The 23,989-nt window shown below is 41.3% G+C and overlaps 1 protein-coding gene and 1 long non-coding RNA gene across 3 annotated transcripts in view; one reads left to right on the top strand and one right to left on the bottom strand.

Annotated features, from left to right (window-relative positions):
• The window catches only part of Deaf1 (deformed epidermal autoregulatory factor 1), a 95,260-nt gene that overhangs the window by 37,488 nt on the left and 33,783 nt on the right, over positions 1-23,989 (top strand). For both annotated transcript variants that reach the window (XM_071695807.1, XM_071695806.1), the window contains 3 exons: positions 2,308-2,407; positions 4,528-4,648; positions 23,596-23,792. In XM_071695807.1, coding sequence (XP_071551908.1) covers positions 2,308-2,407; positions 4,528-4,648; positions 23,596-23,792 — 418 coding nt within the window. The remainder of the gene's footprint in view (positions 1-2,307; positions 2,408-4,527; positions 4,649-23,595; positions 23,793-23,989) is intronic.
• Positions 23,634-23,989, bottom strand: part of LOC139766853 (uncharacterized) — a 49,116-nt gene continuing 48,760 nt past the window's right edge. Inside the window, exon 3 of the long non-coding RNA XR_011716958.1 lies at positions 23,634-23,773. This is a non-coding gene — a long non-coding RNA (uncharacterized lncRNA). The remainder of the gene's footprint in view (positions 23,774-23,989) is intronic.

Raw genomic sequence — 23,989 nt, 5'->3', positions numbered from 1 at the left:
TATGTGTGTCAGTAGTTTAAGTAAGTCTTTTTGATGGCTCTGCGAGTTTGATAGGTCAGATGAAGTGTTAATAGGATGGTCAGAGGACAGTATGTATATCATCCTTGAGGTTGTCATTTTGCATAGTTAGTTTGGCTGCTGATGGTGGTGGGTTAGGAGTCTGGTAGGCTGTTTGTAGAGGTTGAGGTTATTGAAAGTTGGTTTACGAGAAGTTCTTTTGGGGTTTTAAAGTGTGAATGTTGATCCAAGCCCAATGGCGGGCATTAAAATTTTTGCAGAGAGAGGTGCTAGATGTGCTGGTCAGGTTTTGTAGGTGGGTCTATAATTGGATGTGGGTAGGTATGTATATGTTGAGTATGGTGGAGTTAGAACTGTGGAGTTTTATCCTTAAAAGTGTATTCCTGTGGTGTTGTCATTGCTTGTGAGCTGTTTTGTACTCTCAGTGTTAGAGAATGGTATGGCTTGGTGGATGAGTGGAATTGTACAATTTGTAGGGTATTTGTGCTGGGAGAGTAAGGATCCTCTGGGAGTTGCTGTCTCAGTGATTGTTACATGTCCAGTGCTCTGAGTAGTCTTCTATGGATGGAAGTGAAGTGCACTGGAGGTGGTACCACTTAAGACAATTGTAGAATTTGACGGAGTAAAGCTTTTTGGTGATGGGCCTTTGCACTGCAGGCAGAGGTTCACTGGTGGTCCAGGGTTAAGGTTATTGTCACTGGGTTGCATTAGTAGTTGGGAGATGATGACTGGGCCATAGTCTTTCAGTACAGTGTACATTATGTGTGCATTAGTATCTTTGGTTGATTTTGTTGACTTATGCTATTCCATAATTTTCATTCAAATATTTGTAATGTTTGCTTAATTTTTCATAATCAATATGGAGTTTGTTAATTTTCTCATATATAGAATGTGTGCTTTTAAGTGAAGGCTCATTTTATATATACAGTGTACACAAAAACCTTGTCCACCCCGATATATTTCAAAAGCAATGTCACACTTACATTTTAGTACTCTGTCATTTCCCCTTTGGCTTTGATTACCATCTGAAGATGTCTGGGCATGGAATTAGCAACATTTCCACAGTATTCTACGTCCAGGTTTTGGATGCACAGGGCCTTGATTTGAATGAGGCAAGGCACTATTGAGATGTTCCAGAAAGCAAGCTTGACTCTCATGTGGTTCTAGGAGTTCTTGATTGGGTCAAGGTCTGGGAAGATCCCAGGCCACTCCAGCAGTTGAATATTTTTCTCTGATAACCAGTGCAACACCTTTGTAGCCTAATGACAGGGGGCATTATCCCACCTAAAGTGAGTACACCTCAGAACCTCATAAATAGGAAGCAGATAGCTCTTTTGCAACTTAATTTACCACTCTCCATCATCATAATGTCTTCAGGTGAGAAGCACATCCCTCCCCTACCTGTTGCGCCTCTAAAGCAACCCCAGACCATCACTCTGTCTTGGTGTTTCACTGTCTGCATTCTGAAATGAGTCATACTGGCCAGCACTCTCCTTACTCCACTGTTGCTCACTCCAGTCTTTATATTTCTTTGCAAGGGTGAGTTAGTTGTGTTTCATTTCCTTCATAAGCATGGGTTTGACTGCTGGCTTGCAGGAGGGAATGTGAAGGTCCTTTTGCGTGCTATGTTAGATGGTTCTTTGAGTGACGTTTCCTAAAAGTCTTAGATGGCTTTTCCGAGTTTGGTTGCTGAAATGTGGGATTTCTCATTTATTTTTTATCTTAAGAGGTTATTTGTAGATCAAGAGGTTTTCCCTGGGCAATCAGGGATAGATCTTGGTTATGGGATGACATCAGGAGGGCCACAAGCTCTTGCAAGCAGCTATCTGATATTGTGTTCTGAGCACCCAGTGCACTTTGAAATCTCATGTACACCTGCATTTTCTTGCTTCCTGGAGAGAATTTGAGTTTTTTCCTCCATACAAAGTTAAGAACCAATCATCTTGAAGCAAAGGTGAAAGAAAACAGCACCCAGAAGCTAAATCCCTAAATTAAAGTGGTAGCAAAGAAGATTAAAGAAAACATCCTTCCCTAAAGATAGCCTGAGGCACACTGAGGCAGGTTGCTGGTGCTCACACCTTTAGAAACAATAGTCTCAGCCACCAGATGTATGATGATTTCACTTTGAGAGTGTCATATGCTTGTACTCAAGATAAACCTTAGCTGCTAATTGCCTTTTTATATATATTGTGGCGGACAAGGTTTTTGGGGGATGCTAAGTGATGAGGCACATACACTCAAGTTTGCTTAGATGTTTTGAGGTATAATTAAATTTTCCACTTTCTGCAGATTCCAGGGTCAGAGTTTACAGACATTAATAAAAGAGGGTTACCTTCAGGTCCATGCTACATCCTGTTCCTGTGGTGCCTGTCTGGATGATGATGCTGCTGTAAGTAGCTTGAATTAGCATCATGTTGATCATGGCTATACTTTAGTTCCGTCATAAAGCCACTTACAGTGGGTTAAGATCACATGGGCACTTTTATGTTGTATGTTTATCTATAAGCTCCCACTTTTAAGACATAATAATGATTTTCTAATTTTGTATATTATTGATGTATCATGAATTATATATTACTGATTTTAATGGTGTGAAATGTTTTTAAAATTGAGCCACTAATTTTTCAGGGAAAAGTATCATGAATGAAATTCTAATTTGATGTAATGATTTTCCATAACTTCTTGAGTAAAGTCTGTATGTGGTAAGAAATAATATAATCATACGTGAAAGACATTAAATAACCTTACCAACCAGTCAACAATACAGTCACCCCCTTTTTTAATAAATTCCACTGCAATACCATCCAAACCAGCTGCCTTGCCAGCTTTCATCTTCCGCAAAGCTTTTACTACCTCTTCTCTGTTTACCAAATCATTTTCCCTAACCCTCTCACTTTGCACACCACCTCGACCAAAACACCCTATATCTGCCACTCTATCATCAAACACATTCAACAAACCTTCAAAATACTCACTCCATCTCCTTCTCACATCACCATTACTTGTTATCACCTCCCATTAGCCCCCTTCACTGAAGTTCCCATTTGCTCCCTTGTTCGCTGATGATACAGCGCTGGTGGCTGATTCATGTGAGAAACTGCAGATGCTGGTGACTGAGTTTGGTAAAGTGTGTGAAAGAAGAAAGTTAAGAGTAAATGTTAATAAGAGCAAGGTTATTAGGTACAGTAGGGTTGAGGGTCAAGTCAATTGGGAGGTAAGTTTGAATAGAGAAAAACTGGAGGAAGTAAAGTGTTTTAGATATCTGGAAGTGGATCTGGCAGCGGATGGAACCATGGAAGCGGAAGTGAATCATAGGGTTGGGGAGGGGGCGAAAATCCAGGGAGCCTTGAAGAATGTGTGGAAGTCAAGAACATTATCTCTGAAAGCAAAAATGGGTATGTTTGAAGGAATAGTGGTTCCAATAATGTTGTATGGTTGCGAGGCGTGGGCTATGGATAGAGTTGTGCGCAGGAGGGTGGATGTCCTGGAAATGAGATGTTTGAGGACAATATGTGGTGTGAGGTGGTTTGATCGAGTAAGTAATGTAAGGGTAAGAGAGATGTGTGGAAATAAAAAGAGCATGGTTGAGAGAGCAGAAGAGGGTGTTTTGAAATGGTTTGGGCACATGGAGAGAATGAGTGAGGAAAGATTGATCAAGTGGATATATGTGTCGGAGGTGGAGGGAACGAGGAGAAGGGGGAGACCAAATTGGAGATGGAAAGATGGAGTGAAAAAGATTTTGAGTGATCGGGGCCTGAACATGCAGGAGGGTGAAAGGCGGGCAAGGAATAGAGTGAATTGGATCGATGTGGTATACCGGGGTCGACGTGCTGTCAATGGATTGAATCAGGGCATGTGAAGCATCTGGGGTAAACCATGGAAAGTTCTGTGGGGCCTGGATGTGGAAAGGGAGCGGTGGTTTCGGGCATTATTGCATGACAGCTAGAGACTGAGTGTGAACGAATGGGGCCTTTGTTGTCTTTTCCTAGCACTACCTCGCACACATAAGGGGGGAGGGGGATGTTATTGAATGGATATGTATTCAGGAGTAACAAGTGAACAAGAAAGAAGTAAGTGATGAAAGTATTTTGATCAGGATGAGTACAGAGAAAGTGTATCAACTGAACTGTTGACAAGAAAAGGGGGAAATAGCCATGTTATTTGGATTCTTAAAGAAAATGGATAAGGTGAAAATATCCATAAGGCTATGTATTGAATGGGTATATATTTAGGAGTAACAAGAAAGAAGTGATGAAAATGTTTTATTTAGGATGAATACATAGAAAGTGTATCAACTGAATTGTTTGGAGATAGTTTTACTATTCCTCACCTATCTATCTTTGATGCCTGTTCCCTGTGATAAATCCTGACATACACCAATCAATGTATTTCACCATTTCTCTACCTCCAGCACTCTTCCACTCTATTTCCCCATGTCACTTTATTACTCATATGTTTTAAGGTAATAAACTGGAATGAGTTTTTGAAACATTTTGACTTGGATTTTAGGCTGGCTCAGTTCGCCTCCATCGTCCATACAAGCGGAAACGAAGGGATAGATTTTTTCTGGATACTGAAAAAGCCCTGAAGCACAGTGTCTCAGAAACCCATGGCTCAGCTACACCCACAGGTATGTCATATACACATCTTAATGTGAAGAATGTCTCTTAACTGAATAGATGTGTCCTGCAAGTATTTAACTGTGTAAAAGGAGAGGTGTATATAAATGAAGTTAAACTAAGGAGGTATGAACATGTTCATTGTAGTTGATAAGGTAGATAGAAAGATACCATGGGAAGTGAGTAGGGGAATATCTTGTAAGCCACAAATACGTGGATCAGATATTTATTGTGAGGGCTCTTAGTGAAGAGGTAGAAAAGGCTAATGTTGACTGTAGCATTTATTGATGGATATGGTGATTCATTGTTTGGGTGGAAAAATCACACAGAGGAATAAAATGAAGTGGAAACAGCGTATGTACTGCTCTTACATTAATGGGTAAATACTAGAGTGGTTACAGATTGTTGTAGATGAAATGGTATGTTTACACTTGATATGTTTGAAATATTAAGTCACCATAAGAGTTGCAGAAAAATTAAAGAGTTAGTATTTTTCAACTGCCAAATACAGTGTCTGCGGTAGAAGTGTGTATGATCTCTCTCTTGAACTCCTGAGGGAAATGTTTGATTTTTTGTCTTGGGATTATAAGTTCATAATGATGACTTTAATGATGTTGACTCTGACATCCTTAATATCTTGGCAGATAGCTTATGGTAATGGAAGGCTGGATTGCAGACAGTTTATGGTAATGGAAGGCTGGATTTTTTTTATAGCACACATGCTCTAGTCATGGTCATCTTGGCTGAAAAGTAAAAGAAATAAGAAAAAAGGAAGACAAATATTTGAAGAACTATACATAGTTGAAGGAATTGGGTGGGTCGGGGGGTACAAATCAAGAGTAAAATTATAGGAGGTAGACAGTAGAAAAGTCTAAAGTGAAAGGAGAAAGTAAACCATAGAAAGGTCTGTGGGGCTAGGATGTGGATTGGGAGCTTGAGTATGGATGTGAGTGGGTTTGGCCTTTCTTTATTTATTTCCTGGTGCTGTCTCGTTGATGCAGGGTGTAGCAATCCGGTGTGGGGGAGAAGAAAAGAATGTAAATATATAATTTTTTCTTTCATGCATTTATGCCGTTTCCCGTGGGGTGGGGTGTTGTTAATGGATAACGGTGAATAAGTATGAATATGTACATGAGTATGTATATGTATGTATATATATGTATGTATGTATGTAAATGTATATGTATGGATGTATGTGTAGGTGTATGTGCATATATGTAAATATATGTGTCTGTAAGCTGATGTGGCCTTTCTTTGTCTGTCTCCTGGCTCTATCTCACTAATGGAAATGGCGATCAAGTATGAAAAAAGTTTATGAGCAAAATGGCCTCAGTGTTGGAAAATTTAAGCTCCTTTGGTTGAGCAATAGGTGTTTTTGTTCTACAATAGCCACAGACACTGCCCTTAGAGCAGTATAAACAAGAGCAGAGATTTTAGTTGGAGATTTGATGGTGTAGAGGAGTAGCAGCTTTGGTCAGTAAGTGAAAGTATGAACATATTCTGTGTTGGAGGGAAATGTTAATCTGGCTTTGTTCTTTGAAAAAGAAATCTTAATTTGAAGTTTCATTGAACTAACTGATATTAGGGTTGGAATTTTCATAGGTAGGGCACACATTTAGAAAGGTTGAAATTAAGAAGGTAGAATTTTATTTTTGAGTAAGAAGCTGACTATCGTATATTAAGAAAAGTACGAGTGTGAGTGCCTGTTTGTTGGTGTAAAGAGGGTATTTTCAGGAGTATACTATGAACACAGATTAGGAATGAATGATTGACGGTTTTAGAAATGACTGAGATAATTCACAATATTTTAATTTGTCTTCTTTCATACTTGTTCAGTGTTTCCTGTGTTAGGAGGTAGCACCAGGAACTGATTAAAAAAAATGCCTGAGTCACTTGGATCCATTCTCTAGCTGTCATGTGTAATGCACTGAAACCACATGGTTATCCCTGGCTGTTTCACATGCCCTGGTTCACTCCATTGACAGCACGTTGCCCCATGTATAGTGCATCCCTCCAATTCACTCTTATCCCGTGCATGCCTTTCACCCTTTTTGTGTGTTCAGGCCCTGAGCTTTCAAAATCTTTTTTCTATCCTTACATCTTCAATTAGGTCTAACCCTCATCTCTTTGACCCCTCCACTTCTGACACATATATCCTCTTTGTTAAACTTTTCTCTTTCATTCTCTCCATATGTCCAAACAATTTCTGCACATCCTCTTCAGCTCTTTCAACCATACCCTTCTTATAGCCATACCTCTCTAATGTCCTTATATTACATACTCAATCAAACCATCTCACACCACATATTGTCCTCAAACATTTCATTTCAACACCACTCTCTGCTGTCCATTCTCATCTATAGCCCATGCCTCACATCCATACAACATTGTTGGGACTTCAGCACCTTCAAGACATAACCATTTTCACTCTCCCAGATAGTGACTTCTCTTCCACACATTCCTCAATGCTCCCAGAACCTTCATCTCCTTACCCTCCTCATGACTCACCTCTGCTTCTATGGTCCCATTAGCTGCCATGTCCATTCCCTGGTATCTAAAACTAACAGTTCACTTCCTTGAATTTTTCTCCTTTCAAACTCACATCCCAACTAACCTGTCTCTTTGCACTGCTAAATTTAATAATCTTACTATTATTCACATTTACTTTCAACTTTATCCTTTCACACACTCTCCCAGACTCAGTCACCAACTTCTGCTGTTTCTTATTTACATCTGCCATCATTACTGTGTTACCAGCAAACAACTTGCTCACTTCCCAGATCCCCTCATTCCCTAGAGACTTCATACCTGCCCTTATCTCCAAGACCTGTGCAATTTATCTATCTTACCACCCATCCATAAGCAAATTAAACAGCCATAGTGATATAACCCAATCCTGCCAGAGACCCTGGAATCATTCACCCTCTTCTTTGCTTCCCCACACACATGCATACTCTCTTGATAAATACATCTCATTGCTTCTAATAGCTTTTCTCCTACACCATATACTTGTAACATCTGCAAAGCATCTCTGCTTTCTCCAAATCCATAAATGCCATAAGCAAACCTTTCTCTTTCTCTATGTATTTCTTACATTTTTCAAAGCAGATCCCTAATCCACTCATATTCTACTCATTAAACCACATTCTTCCTACCCAGACCGATTATCTGTGCATACTACAACAATCTCAATCACCACTCTTATTCAGCTTGCCAGGTATACTCAACAAGCTTATACCTTTGTAGTTTGGAAACTCAGCTTTGCCCCTCATGCCTTTAAACAAGGGCACTCTGCATGTGTTCTGCCAATCCTATGGCACCTCACCATCATCCATATATACACTGAAAATCCTAACTAACCAGTCAACAACACCGTCACCCCCTTCCTTAAGAAATTCAACTCTGATCACTATTTCCATCCACTCCAGCAGCCTTGCCACATTTCATTTTATACAAGGCTTTCACCACCTCTTCTTTATTAACCAAACCACTTACCCTGTCTTGCTATATTTATTTCCTCAAGCCAAGCGCCCGACATCTGTTACCTTATCATAAAAAACATTCAACACTCCTTCATGGTATTTACTCATTTGCTCTTCACCTGATCTGTGCCTGTTACCACTTCACCTTTTACCCCCTCTCACCAATGTTCCCATGTGTTTTATTAATTTTTGTCACATTGTTAATCCTTCCATGACATCATTTTACTCTCCCTGTAGTTTGCTGGTGCTTGCTCACCCTAACTCTCGTTTTCCCTTTTTTTTAACCCTGAACCTTCCTCTTGATCTCCTATAAATCTGTTTTGTTCATATCCCAATTACTTTCAATCCATCCCTGTAAGTACTTCCTCTTCCATTAGCAACTTTGCTTTATCATCCGACCACTAGCTACCCTCTCTCAACTGCCCACCTTTCACTGATGCTTACTTCTCTCACACATGCCAGCCCTCCTTCCCTAATTATCATCTGTTCCTCACCCACTCCATTAGCTTTGGTTATTCTCATCTTTTGTCATTCTACACTCATTCTTTTGTAGTATTTCCTCACACACTTGTCTTTTCCAACGTCACTTTCACCACCTTCGTATCATCCTGTTACTTCCTCTTTTCCAAAAACCTTTACTAACCATCACCCTTTCCTCCATCAGATAATGATCGTACATCCCACCAGCTGCCCTTATTAGTATACTTTCGTCTAAGTCTCTCTCTTTTGCATATCTATCAGTTAATATGTAATCTTATAATGCCCTCTTACCATATTTCCTATTCTCTCACTTATACTTACATATGTCCCTCCTTTTAAACTAGGTATTCCCAATCACAGGTCTTTTTCGACATTCATCTCCACAAACTGTTCACCTTTGCATCCACCCTCTTGAATGCAGAGGTCCCTTACTGACCTTTAGGGTTACACTCCTGGAAGATCCCATGGTTGGCAAGGTACAGGGCCTATAGGAAATGGAGGGTTAGGGACAGTGACCCTTGGGATACAAGCCATAAGTCCTATAATGAAAACTTCATGGTTGAAAATAAGCAAAGTATATGAGAAACAACAACACGCTTTTGCCATAAAATTGCAAAGATAGTATGTACAAAACTGAAAAGTAATAATACAATGGCAGAGTGTCACCAGTGATGCTGTGCCTATGTATTCCTACAAGCATGCAGTCAGCTTCACCACACAAAAAGTTGTCCTAACACTTGTCATAGCAACACAGCTTGATTATGACACTTCTCCCGTCTCTTCCTAGAAACGTTGGTCTGCTGAGCAGATTTACAGGCAGCCTAAGGCCATTTCACATTTGCCCAATGCTTGGATAGAATTTTGATGGTGCCATGGTAAACCATGGATACTTGAAACTTGATGCAGTGGTTGGTAAACTGGTGTATGTTAGTGTAAATATGTATACTCAGAATTATGGTTGGGTAAACCATGATAGGCAAGGCACCTCTGTACTCCATGACCCCCCCATGGAAATTTAAGGTGCCATATTAGGAAAGGAATTACTCAGAATTGTGGTCGGCTAAACCATCCTAGGCAAGGTACTTCAGTACTCCATGACCCCCCATGGAATTTTAAGAGATATGATATTAGGAAAGAAATAAAAAAAATAGTTTGATAAAGCAGGTTTGGATGGTATTGCAGTTGAATTTATTTAAAAAAGGGGGTGACTGTATTGTTGACTGGTTGGTAAGGTTATTTAATGTATGTATGACTCATGGTGAGGTGCCTGAGGATTGGCGGAATGCGTGCATAGTGCCATTGTACAAAGGCAAAGGGGATAAGAGTGAGTGCTCAAATTACAGAGGTATAAGTTTGTTGAGTCTCGTGCATCAAAACCACTAACACACTCATTCAGCTGCTCCCAAAACACTTGCCTCTCATGATCTTTCTTCTCATGCCCAGGTGCATATGCACCAATAATCACCCATCTCTCTCCATCAACTTTCAGTTTTACCCATATTAATCGAGAATTTACTTTCTTACATTCTATCACGTACTCCCACAACTCCTGTTTCAGGAGTACTGCTACTCCTTCCTTTACTCTTGTCCTCTCAACAACCCCTCACTTTACTCCCAAAACATTCCCAAACCACTCTTCCCCTTCACCTTTGAGCTTCGTTTCACTCAGAGCCAAAACATCCAGGTTCCTTTCCTCAAACATACTACCTATCTCCCCTTTTTTCACATCTTGGTTACATCCACACACATTTAGGCACCCCAATCTGAGCCTTCGAGGAGTATGAGCACTCCCCGTGTGACTCCTTCTGTTTCCCATTTTAGAAAGTTAAAAAATACAAGGAGGGGAGGATTTCTGGCCCCCCGCTCCCGTCCCCTCTAGTCGCTTTCTACGACACGCGAGTAATGCGTGGGAAGTATTCTTTCACCCCTATCCCCAGGGATAATATATATATATATATATATATATATATATATATATATATATATATATATATATATATATATATATATATATATATTTCTCCATTCAAACTCACCTCCCAATTGACTTGACCCTCAACCCTACTGTACCTAATAACCTTGCTCTTATTCACATTTACTCTTAACTTCCTTCTTCCACACACTTTACCAAACTCAGTCACCAGCTTCTGCAGTTTCTCACATGAATCAGCCACCAGCGCTGTATCATCAGCGAACAACAACTGACTCACTTCCCAAGCTCTCTCATCCCCAACAGACTTCATACTTGCCCCTCTTTCCAGGACTCTTGCATTTACCTCCCTAACAAGATTTTTTTCATACACACTCGTCATTTCCCGCATTAGCGAGGTAGCGTTAAAACTGGAGGAAGTGAGTGAAGTGTTTTAGATATCTGGGAGTGGATCTGTCAGCGGATGGAACCATGGAAGCGGAAGTGGATCATAGGGTGGGGGAGGGGGCGAAAATTTTGGGAGCCTTGAAAAATGTGTGGAAGTCGAGAACATTATCTCGGAAAGCAAAAATGGGTATGTTTGAAGGAATAGTGGTTCCAACAATGTTGTATGGTTGCGAGGCGTGGGCTATGGATAGAGTTGTGCGCAGGAGGATGGACGTGCTGGAAATGAGATGTTTGAGGAAAATGTGTGGTGTGAGGTGGTTTGATCGAGTAAGTAACGTAAGGGTAAGAGAGATGTGTGGAAATAAAAAGAGCGTGGTTGAGAGAGCAGAAGAGGGTGTTTTGAAATGGTTTGGGCACATGGAGAGAATGAGTGAGGAAAGATTGACCAAGAGGATATATGTGTCGGAGGTGGAGGGAACGAGGAGAAGAGGGAGACCAAATTGGAGGTGGAAAGATGGAGTGAAAAAGATTTTGTGTAATCGGGGCCTGAACATGCAGGAGGGTGAAAGGAGGGCAAGGAATAGAGTGAATTGGAGCGATGTGGTATACAGGGGTTGACGTGCTGTCAGTGGATTGAATCAAGGCATGTGAAGCGTCTGGGGTAAACCATGGAAAGCTGTGTAGGTATGTATATTTGCGTGTGTGGACGTGTGTATGTACATGTGTATGGGGGGGGGTTGGGCCATTTCTTTCGTCTGTTTCCTTGCGCTACCTCGCAAACGCGGGAGACAGCGACAAAGTAAAAAAAAAAAAAAGAAAAAAAAAAAAATATATATATATATATATATATATATACACATACACACACATACACACACACACGCACATATACACACACACACACATACATATATATACATATGAAAAATGTAAGAAACAATTTAGAAAACTGAAACATAGTGATGGGTGACTTGAATGCAAAGGTGAGTAATGTGGCAGTTGAGGGAATAATTGGTATACATGGGGTGTTCAGTGTTGTAAATGGAAATGGTGAAGAGCTTGTAGATTTATGTGCTGAAAAAGGACTGATGATTGGGAATACCTGGTTTAAAAAGCGAGATATACATAAGTATACTTATGTAAGTAGGAGAGATGGCCAGAGAGCGTTATTGGATTACGTGCTAATTGACAGGCGCGCGAAAGAGAGACTTTTGGATGTTAATGTGCTGAGAGGTGCAACTGGAGGGATGTCTGATCATAATCTTGTGGAGGCTAAGGTGAAGATTTGTATGGGTTTTCAGAAAGAAAGAGTGAATGTTGGGGTGAAGAGGGTGGTGAGAGTAAGTGAGCTTGGGAAGGAGACTTGTGTGAGGAAGTACCAGGAGAGACTGAGTACAGAATGGAAAAAGGTGAGAACAATAGAAGTAAGGGGAGTTGGGGAGGAATGGGATGTATTTAGGGAATCAGTGATGGATTGTGCAAAAGATGCTTGTGGCATGAGAAGAGTGGGAGGTGGGTTGATTAGAAAGGGTAGTGAGTGGTGGGATGAAGAAGTAAGAGTATTAGTGAAAGAGAAGAGAGAGGCATTTGGACGATTTTTGCAGGGAAAAAATGCAGTTGAGTGGGAGATGTATAAAAGAAAGAGACAGGAGGTCAAGAGAAAGGTGCAAGAGGTGAAAAAAAGGGCAAATGAGAGTTGGGGTGAGAGAGTATCATTAAATTTTAGGGAGAATAAAAAGATGTTCTGGAAGGAGGTAAATAAAGTGCGTAAGACAAGGGAGCAAATGGGAACTTCAGTGAAGGGCGCAAATGGGGAGGTGATAACAAGTAGTGGTGATGTGAGAAGGAGATGGAGTGAGTATTTTGAAGGTTTGTTGAATGTGTTTGATGATAGAGTGGCAGATATAGGGTGTTTTGGTCGAGGTGGTGTGCAAAGTGAGAGGGTTAGGGAAAATGATTTGGTAAACAGAGAGGAGGTAGTAAAGGCTTTGCGGAAGATGAAAGCCGGCAAGGCAGCAGGTTTGGATGGTATTGCAGTGGAATTTATTAAAAAAGGGGGTGACTGTATTGTTGACTGGTTGGTAAGGTTATTTAATGTATGTATGACTCACGGTGAGGTGCCTGAGGATTGGCGGAATGCGTGCATAGTGCCATTGTACAAAGGCAAAGGGGATAAGAGTGAGTGCTCAAATTACAGAGGTATAAGTTTGTTGAGTATTCCTGGTAAATTATATGGGAGGGTATTGATTGAGAGGGTGAAAGCATGTACAGAGCATCAGATTGGGGAAGAGCAGTGTGGTTTCAGAAGTGGTAGAGGATGTGTGGATCAGGTGTTTGCTTTGAAGAATGTATGTGAGAAATACTTAGAAAAGCAAATGGATTTGTATGTAGCATTTATGGATCTGGAGAAGGCATATGATAGAGTTGATAGAGATGCTCTGTGGAAGGTATTAAGAATATATGGTGTGGGAGGCAAGTTGTTAGAAGCAGTGAAAAGTTTTTATCGAGGATGTAAGGCATATGTACGTGTAGGAAGAGAGGAAAGTGATTGGTTCTCAGTGAATGTAGGTTTGCGGCAGGGGTGTGTGATGTCTCCATGGTTGTTTAATTTGTTTATGGATGGGGTTGTTGGGGAGGTGAATGCGAGAGTTTTGGAAAGAGGGGCAAGTATGAAGTCTGTTGGGGATGAGAGAGCTTGGGAAGTGAGTCAGTTGTTGTTCGCTGATGATACAGCGCTGGTGGCTGATTCATGTGAGAAACTGCAGAAGCTGGTGACTGAGTTTGGTAAAGTGTGTGAAAGAAGAAAGTTAAGAGTAAATGTGAATAAGAGCAAGGTTATTAGGTAGTTTGGTAAAGTGTGTGAAAGAAGAAAGTTAAGAGTAAATGTGAATAAGAGCAAGGTTATTAGGTACAGTAGGGTTGAGGGTCAAGTCAATTGGGAGGTGAGTTTGAATGGAGAAAAACTGGAGGAAGTAAAGTGTTTTAGATATCTGGGAGTGGATCTGGCAGCGGATGGAACCATGGAAGCGGAAGTGGATCATAGGGTGGGGGAGGGGGCGAAAATTCTGGGAGCCTTGAAGAATGTGTGGAAGTCGAGAACATTATCTCGGAAAGCAAAAATGAGTATGTTTGAAGGAATAGTGGTTCCAACAATGTTGTATGGTTGCGAGGCATGGGCTATGGATAGAGTGGTGCGCAGGAGGATGGATGTGCTGGAAATGAGATGTTTGAGGACAATGTGTGGTGTGAGGTGGTTTGATCGAGTAAGTAACATAAGGGTAAGAGAGATGTGTGGAAATAAAAAGAGCGTGGTTGAGAGAGCAGAAGAGGGTGTTTTGAAATGGTTTGGGCACATGGAGAGAATGAGTGAGGAAAGATTGACCAAGAGGATATATGTGTCGGAGGTGGAGGGAACGAGGAGAAGAGGGAGACCAAATTGGAGGTGGAAAGATGGAGTGAAAAAGATTTTGTGTGATCGGGGCCTGAACATGCAGGAGGGTGAAAGGAGGGCAAGGAATAGAGTGAATTGGAGCGATGTGGTATACCGGGGTTGACGTGCTGTCAGTGGATTGAATCGGGGCATGTGAAGCGTGTGGGGTAAACCATGGAAAGCTGTGTAGGTATGTATATTTTGCGTGTGTGGACGTATGTATATACATGTGTATGGGGGTGGGTTGGGCCATTTCTTTCGTCTGTTTCCTTGCGCTACCTCGCAAACGCGGGAGACAGCGACAAAGCAAAAAAAAAAAAAAAAAAAAGTTTGATAAAGCCATTAAGGCATGTGGCAGTACTGCATAGATATGGGAAGGGAAAAATATGTGTGATTCAGATTAGTGGGACTACATGGAGAGGTAACCAAATAATACAAGTGGAGAAGTAGGGGGAGGGGATTTGCTGTAGATGGGCTATGTAGAGGGGGGTCTCTAAGTTGGCTTAGTGTGATGTGGCATATTGATCCAATCGCTTTTAAGTATGGTAAATCCTTCTCAGTTTTAATGCCATTTCTAGTGTACAGGTTTATTCAGCTTAATTTCTGTTTTAGTATTTTTCACTAACTACCTAAAATATTAATACAACAGGAACGCATAATAGTACCTCACTTTAATTGCATCTATCTCTTCCTCTTGATTTATTCCTTTCTTTTACATATCAATGAAATGATGTTTGAAATTTCAGTTATGGTACAAGAATACACTCTATTAGATTTTAGTAAGTCCATGTCACTGACAGTATTTTAGTAGAAAAATCTTGGATGAGGATTGGGTCATCTTTTTGGATAACACCCTCATCAACTTTTTGCTTACCTTCGTGAAAAACATTGGAATTCTTTTCCTTAATCTAAATGAAACCTACCTGAGAATTTAGTTATGAATGTTTTTATACTTTTAGCAATTTTTTAAAAAGTAATTGTGAAGTATAGTACATCTTATCAGGAGAATAAGCAGTGAATGAAGATTGACATTTCAAGGATATACTACTCTTTTGGATTACTGCACTTACATAGCCATTTTATGATTTCTTGTATAAGGTGTTGATTTTCTTATAAAGATGATAAGTATCCTATGGAATATGATTTCTTGTGGAAATTTAAACTTGTTTTTGTTAAAATTAATCAAGCTATTTGAAAGACTGTTGTTATTGCATCTCTTTTATAACAAATTGTTGAACATAGATCTTACCCAAATCAAGAGTAACTAACTGAGTGACAGCTACATGCTGAGTAAAGAAAAAAGAAATTGACCTTTTTAAGGTTTATTTATCATTTAATTTATTATACTTTGTCGCTGTCTCGCGCGTTAGCGAGGTAGCGCAAGAAAACAGACAAAAGAATGGCCCAACCCACCCACATACACATGTATATACATAAACGCCCACACACGCACATATACATACTTATACATTTCAATGTATACATACATATACATACACACACATATACATATATACACCTGTACATATTCATACATGCTGCCGCCACCCCACCACACATGAAATGGCACCCCCCCCCACATGAGCTCAAGATAGCTTTAGGAAAAGACAACAAAGGCCACATTCATTCACACTCAGTCTCTAGCTGTCATTTGTTATGCACCGAAACCACAGCTCCCTTCCCACATCCAGGCCCCACAACACTTTCCATGGTTTACCCCAGACGCTTCATATGCCCTGGTTCAATCCATTGATGGCACATCGACCCCGGTATGCCACATCGTTCCAATTTACTCTATTCCTTGCACACCCTTCACCCTCCTGTATGTTCAGGCCCTGATCGCTCAAAATCTTTTTCACTCCATCCTTCCACCTCCAATTTGGTCTCCCACTTCTCCTCGTTCCCTCTGCCTCTGACACATATATCCTCTTTGTCAATCTTTTCTCACTCATTCTCTCCATGTCACCAAACCATTTCAATACACCCTCTTCTGCTCTCTCAACCACTCTTTTTATTATCACATATCTCTCTTACCCTTTCATTACTTACTCGATCAAACCACCTCACATCACATATTGTCCTCAAACATCTCATTTCCAACACATCCACCCTTCTGCACACAACCCTATCTATAGCCCACACCTTGCAACCATTTATCGTTGTTGGAACCACTATTCTGTCAAACATACCCATTTTTGTTCTCCGAGATTACGTTCTCGCCTTCCACACATTCTTCAACACTTCTAGAGCCTTCTCCACCTTCCCACCGTGTGACTCACTTTCACTTCCATGGTTCCATCCACTGCCAAATCCACTCCCAGATATCTAAAACACTTCCATACCCCCAGTTTTTCTCCATTCAAACTTACCTCCCAGTTGACTTGTCCCTTAACCCTACTGAATCTAATAACCTTGCTCTTATTCACATTTACTCTCAGCTTTTCTCTTTCACACACTTTACCAAACACAGTCACCAACCTCTGCAGTTTCTCACCTGAATCAGCCACCAGCACTGTATCATCAGCATACAACACCTGACTCACTTCCGAAGCCCCTCATCCACAACAGACTGCATATTTACCTCTCTCTCCAAAACTCTTGCATTCACCTCCCTTACGACCCCATCCATAAACAAATCAAACAACCATGGAGACATTATGCACCCCTGCCACAAACCGACATTCACTGGGAACCAATCACTTTCCTCTCTTCCTACTTGTACACATGCCTTACATCCTCGATAAAAGCTTTTCACTGCTTCTAGCAACTTGCCTCCCACACCATAATCTCTTGATACCTTCCACAGAGCATCTCTATCAACTCTATCATATGCCTTCTCCAGATCCAGAAATGCCACATACAAATCCATTTGTTTTTCTAAAGTATTTCTCACATTCTTCAAAGCAAACACCTGATCCACACATCCTCTACCACTTCTGAAACCACATTGCTCTTCCCTAATCTGATGCTTTGTACATGCCTTTACCCTCTCTATCAATATTCTTCCACATAATTTCCCAGGGATACTCAACAGACATATGTCTCTGTAATCTGAACACTCACTTTTATCCCCTATGCCTTTGTACAATGGCACTATGCATGCATTCCACTATTCCTCAGGCACTTCATCATGCACCATACATACACTGAATATCCTCACCAACCACTCAACAACACAGTCACCCCCTTTTTTAATAGATTCCACTGCAATACCTTCCAAACCTGCAGCCTTGCTGGCGTTCATCTTCCGCAAAGCTTTCACTACCTCTTCTCTGCTTACCAAGTAATTCTCCCTGACCCTCTCACTTCGCACACCACCTCGACCAAAACACATTATATCTGCCACTCTAATATCAAACCCATTCAACAAACCTTCAAAATACTCACTCCATCTCCCTCTCACTTCACCACTACTTGTTATTACCTCCCCATTTGCCCCTTCACTTATGTTCCCATTTGTTCTCTTGTCTCATGCACTTTATTTACCCCCTTCCAAAACATCTTATTCTCCCTAAAATTTAATGATACTCCCTCACCCCAACTCTCATTTTCCCTCTTTTTCACCTCCTGCACTTTTCCCTTGACCTTTTGCCTCTCCCAGTCATTTGCACTTTTCCCTGCAAATATTGTCCAAATGCCTCTCTCTTATCTTTCACTAACAATCTTACTTCATCCTACCACTCACTACCCTTTCTAATCTGCCCACCTCCCACCTTTCTCATGCCACAAGCATCTTTTGTGCAAGCCATCACTGCTTTCCTAAATACATCCCATATCTCCTCCACTCCCCTTACATCATTTGCTTTCACCCTTTTCCATCCTACACTCAATCTCTCCTGGTACTTCCTCACACAATTCTCCTTTCCAAGCTCACTTACGTACAACTCTCTTCAACCCAACATTGTCTCTTCTTTTCTGAAAACCTCTACAAATCTTCACCTTCGCCTCTACAAGATTATGATCGGACATCCCTCCAGTTGGCCCTCTCAGCACATAAACATCCAAAAGTCTCTCTTTCACGCGCCTATCAATCAACACGTAATCCAATAACGCTCTCTGGCCATCTCTCCTACTTACATATGTATACTTATGTATATCTTTCTTTTTAAACCAGGCATTCCCAATCACCAGTCCTTTTTCAGCATACAAATCTACAAGTTCTTCACCATTTTCATTTACAACACTGAACATCCCATGTACACCAATTATACCCTCAACTGCCACATTACTCACCTTCACATTCAAATCACCCATCACTATAACCTGGTCTGGTGCATCAAAGCTGCTAACACACTCATTCAGCTGCTCCCAAAACACTTGCCTCTCATGATCTTTCTTCTCATGACCAGGTGCATGGGCAATGTATTTATTATACTTGATCGCTGTTTCCCACGTTAGTGAGGTAGTGCCAGGAAACAAAGAAAGACCCATCCACTCATATACACATGTATTTATTTATTGTACTTGATCGCAGTTTCCTGCATCAATGAGGTAGGTCAGACGAAGAATGACCTATCCACTCACATACACACATATATATACATACACATAAATATACATTTTTTTTTTTTTTTTTTTTATACTTTGTCGCTGTCTCCCGCGTTTGCGAGGTAGCGCAAGGAAACAGACGAAAGAAATGGCCCCCCCCCCCCCATACACATGTACATACACACGTCCACACACGCAAATATACATACCTACACAGCTTTCCATGGTTTACCCCAGACGCTTCACATGCCTTGATTCAATCCACTGACAGCACGTCAACCCCTGTATACCACATGACTCCAATTCACTCTATTCCTTGCCCTCCTTTCACCCTCCTGCATGTTCAGGCCCCGATCACACAAAATCTTTTTCACTCCATCTTTCCACCTCCAATTTGGTCTCCCTCTTCTCCTCGTTCCCTCCACCTCCGACACATATATCCTCTTGGTCAATCTCTCCTCACTCATTCTCTCCATGTGCCCAAACCATTTCAAAACACCCTCTTCTGCTCTCTCAACCACGCTCTTTTTATTTCCACACATCTCTCTTACCCTTACGTTACTTACTCGATCAAACCACCTCACACCACACATTGTCCTCAAACATCTCATTTCCAGCACATCCATCCTCCTGCGCACATCTCTATCCATAGCCCACGCCTCGCAACCATACAACATTGTTGGAACCACTATTCCCTCAAACATACCCATTTTCGCTTTCCGAGATAATGTTCTCGACTTCCACACATTTTTCAAGGCTCCCAAAATTTTCGCCCCCTCCCCCACCCTATGATCCACTTCCGCTTCCATGGTTCCATCCGCTGACAGATCCACTCCCAGATATCTAAAACACTTCACTTCCTCCAGTTTTTCTCCATTCAAACTCACCTCCCAATTGACTTGACCCTCACCCCTACTGTACCTAATAACCTTGCTCTTATTCACATTTACTCTCAACTTTCTTCTTCCACACACTTTACCAAACTCAGTCACCAGCTTCTGCAGTTTCTCACATGAATCAGCCACCAGCGCTGTATCATCAGCGAACAACAACTGACTCACTTCCCAAGCTCTCTCATCCCCAACAGACTTCATACTTGCCCCTCTTTCCAGGACTCTTGCATTTACCTCCCTTACAACCCCATCCATAAACAAATTAAACAACCATGGAGACATCACACACCCCTGCCGCAAACCTACATTCACTGAGAACCAATCACTTTCCTCTCTTCCTACACGTACACATGCCTTACATCCTCGATAAAAACTTTTCACTGCTTCTAACAACTTGCCTCCCACACCATATATTCTTAATACCTTCCACAGAGCATCTCTATCAACTCTATCATATGCCTTCTCCAGATCCATAAATGCTACATACAAATCCATTTGCTTTTCTAAGTATTTCTCACATACATTCTTCAAAGCAAACACCTGATCCACACATCCTCTACCACTTCTGAAACCGCACTGCTCTTCCCCAATCTGATGCTCTGTACATGCCTTCACCCTCTCGATCAATACCCTCCCATATAATTTACCAGGAATACTCAACAAACTTATACCTCTGTAATTTGAGCACTCACTCTTATCCCCTTTGCCTTTGTACAATGGCACTATGCACGCATTCCGCCAATCCTCAGGCACCTCACCATGAGTCATACATACATTAAATAACCTTACCAACCAGTCAACAATACAGTCACCCCCTTTTTTAATAAATTCCACTGCAATACCATCCAAACCTGCTGCCTTGCCGGCTTTCATCTTCCGCAAAGCTTTTACTACCTCTTCTCTGTTTACCAAATCATTTTCCCTAACCCTCTCACTTTGCACACCACCTCGACCAAAACACCCTATATCTGCCACTCTGTCATCAGACACATTCAACAAACCTTCAAAATACTCATTCCATCTCCTTCTCACATCACCGCTACTTGTTATCACCTCCCCATTTGCGCCCTTCACTGAAGTTCCCATTTGCTCCCTTGTCTTACGCACCCTATTTACCTCCTTCCAGAACATCTTTTTATTCTCCCTAAAATTTACTGATAGTCTCTCACCCCAACTCTCATTTGCCCTTTTTTTCACCTCTTGCACCTTTCTCTTGACCTCCTGTCTCTTTCTTTTATACTTCTCCCACTCAATTGCATTTTTTCCCTGCAAAAATCGTCCAAATGCCTCTCTCTTCTCTTTCACTAATACTCTTACTTCTTCATCCCACCACTCACTACCCTTTCTAAACAGCCCACCTCCCACTCTTCTCATGCCACAAGCATCTTTTGCGCAATCCATCACTGATTCCCTAAATACATCCCATTCCTCCCCCACTCCCCTTACTTCCATTGTTCTCACCTTTTTCCATTCTGTACACAGTCTCTCCTGGTACTTCCCCACACAGGTCTCCTTCCCAAGCTCACTTACTCTCACCACCTTCTTCACCCCAACATTCACTCCTCTTTTCTGAAAACCCATACTAATCTTCACCTTAGCCTCCACAAGATAATGATCAGACATCCCTCCAGTTGCACCTCTCAGCACATTAACATCCAAAAGTCTCTCTTTCGCGCGCCTGTCAATTAACACGTAATCCAATAACGCTCTCTGGCCATCTCTCCTACTTACATAAGTATACTTATGTATATCTCGCTTTTTAAACCAGGTATTCCCAATCATCAGTCCTTTTTCAGCACATAAATCTACAAGCTCTTCACCATTTCCATTTACAACACTGAACACCCCATGCATACCAATTATTCCCTCAACTGCCACATTACTCACCTTTGCATTCAAATCACCCATCACTATAACCCGGTCTCGTGCATCAAAACCGCTAACACACTCATTTAGCTGCTCCCAAAACACTTGCCTCTCATGATCTTTCTTCTCATGCCCAGGTGCATATGCACCAATAATCACCCACCTCTCTCCATCAACTTTCAGTTTTACCCATATTAATCGAGAATTTACTTTCTTGCATTCTATCACATACTCCCACAACTCCTGTTTCAGGAGTATTGCTACTCCTTCCCTTGCTCTTGTCCTCTCACTAACCCCTGACTTCACTCCCCAGACATTTCCAAACCACTCTTCCCCTTTACCCTTGAGCTTCGTTTCACTCAGAGCCAAAACATCCAGGTTCCTTTCCTCAAACATACTACCTATCTCTCCTTTTTTCACATCTTGGTTACATCCACACACATTTAGGCATCCCACTCTGAGCCTTCGAGGAGGATGATCACTCCCCGCGTGACTCCTTCTTCTGTTTCCCATTTTAGAAAGTTAATACAATAAAAGTTAATAAATATACATACATATGCATATATATATACACATGTACATATCATCCATGCTTGCCTTCATCCATTCCTGGCGACTCTCTACCTCACAGGAAACAGCATCTCCACCCCCTGCATCAGCGAGGTAGTGCCAAAAAACAGACAGAATAGGCCACATTTGTTCACTCTGTCTCTATCTGTCATGAGTAATGCACTGAAACCACAGCTCCCCATCCACATTGAGGCCCCACAGACCTTTCCCTGGTTTACCCTTGATGTTTCACATGCCCTGGTTCATTCTATTGACAGTAAGTCAACCCTGGTATACCACATCATTCCAGTTCACTCTATTCCTTGCATGCCTTTCAACGTTCTGCATGTTCAGGCCCTGATCACTCAAAATCTTTTTTACTCTGTCCTTCCACCTCCAGTTTGCTCTCCTGCTTCTCCTTGTTCCCTCCACCTCTGACACATATATCCTTTTTGTCAACTTTTCCTCACTCATTCACTCCATATATCCAAACTATTTCAACATGCCCTCTTGTGCTCTCTCAAACACACCCTTTTTTTTTTTTACCACACATCTCTCTTACCCTTTCATTATTTACTTGATCAGACTACCTCACAACACATATTGTCCTCAAATATTGAATTTCTAACACAACCACCCTCCTTTGCACAACCTTATCTGTAACCCATGCCTTGCAACCATATGATATTGTTGGAACTACTATTCATTCCAATACCCATTTTTGCTCTCCAAGATAATGTTCTCTCTTTTCACACATTTTTCATTACCCACAGAACCTTCGCCCCCTTCCCCACTCATGACTCACTTCAGCTTCCATGGTTCCATTCGCTGCCAAGTCCACTCCCAGATATCTAAGACATTTCACTTCCTCCAGTTTTTCTCCATTCAAACATACATCCCAAGTAACTTTTCCCTCAACCTTGCTGAACCTAATCACCTTGCTGTTATTCACATTTACTCTCATCTTTCTCCTTTCACAACTTTTCCAGAGTCAGTCACCAACTTCCTGCAGGTTCTCACTTGAATTGGCTGTATCATTGGTGAACAACAACTGACTCACTTCCCAGGTCTTCTTATCCCCAACAGACTGCATACCCACCCCTCCAAAAACTTGCATTTACCTCACTAACCACCCCATCAATGAACATATTAAACAATCATGGGGACATCACACACCCTTGCCGCAGACTAACCTGTTTTTTCTAAAGTTGTTCTATTGTCTAGAGTTTATATGTGTAATGTTTTCTAATGGCTTTATTTTGGTTTTAAGAATAATGGTTACAATAACCTTCAACTCTTTTATCTCTTTCAGACTAATGATAGGCTTGGTAATGCTTAAAACTTTTTATTTTGTTGATACTTTTTATTCTTCTGCCTCCCCATTGTAGATTTAATTTCTGTTAATCTTCATGATAGTAGAGTTAATTCATTGAACGTGAAATGTCATTGCCAGTGACTCTGCCAGTGTCGGGCCTAGGCGAGTTGACAGTGGTGCCAGGAATAGTTTTAGGAAGTGGTGCTGCATCATCAGGAGGAGGGTTAACTACTACAGCACCTGCTACATCCTCTATCGCCAGCACTGCCAGCAGTCCCACTCCAGTAAACCTCGCCAATCTACCCCTTGACAAAGCCTGGGAACGCATGAATGAGGTATCAACATTTTAAACACTGATGTTTTCATAAGATAGGATTATCAATTTTTTGTTGATTTCTAGTTTGCAGTGTTGATTCGGTGATGACTGAAGAGCACTAAAACTACACTTCTAAATCTGCAAACCATATTTCATTGCAGTATAGTATTAGATCAGTTTGCCTCATCATCCAGGAGATTACTACTGTATGAGAAC

Source organism: Panulirus ornatus, chromosome 58 (assembly GCF_036320965.1).
Source record: "Panulirus ornatus isolate Po-2019 chromosome 58, ASM3632096v1, whole genome shotgun sequence".
NCBI lineage: Eukaryota > Metazoa > Arthropoda > Malacostraca > Decapoda > Palinuridae > Panulirus > Panulirus ornatus.
This window is presented reverse-complemented; position numbering and strand designations above follow the sequence as displayed.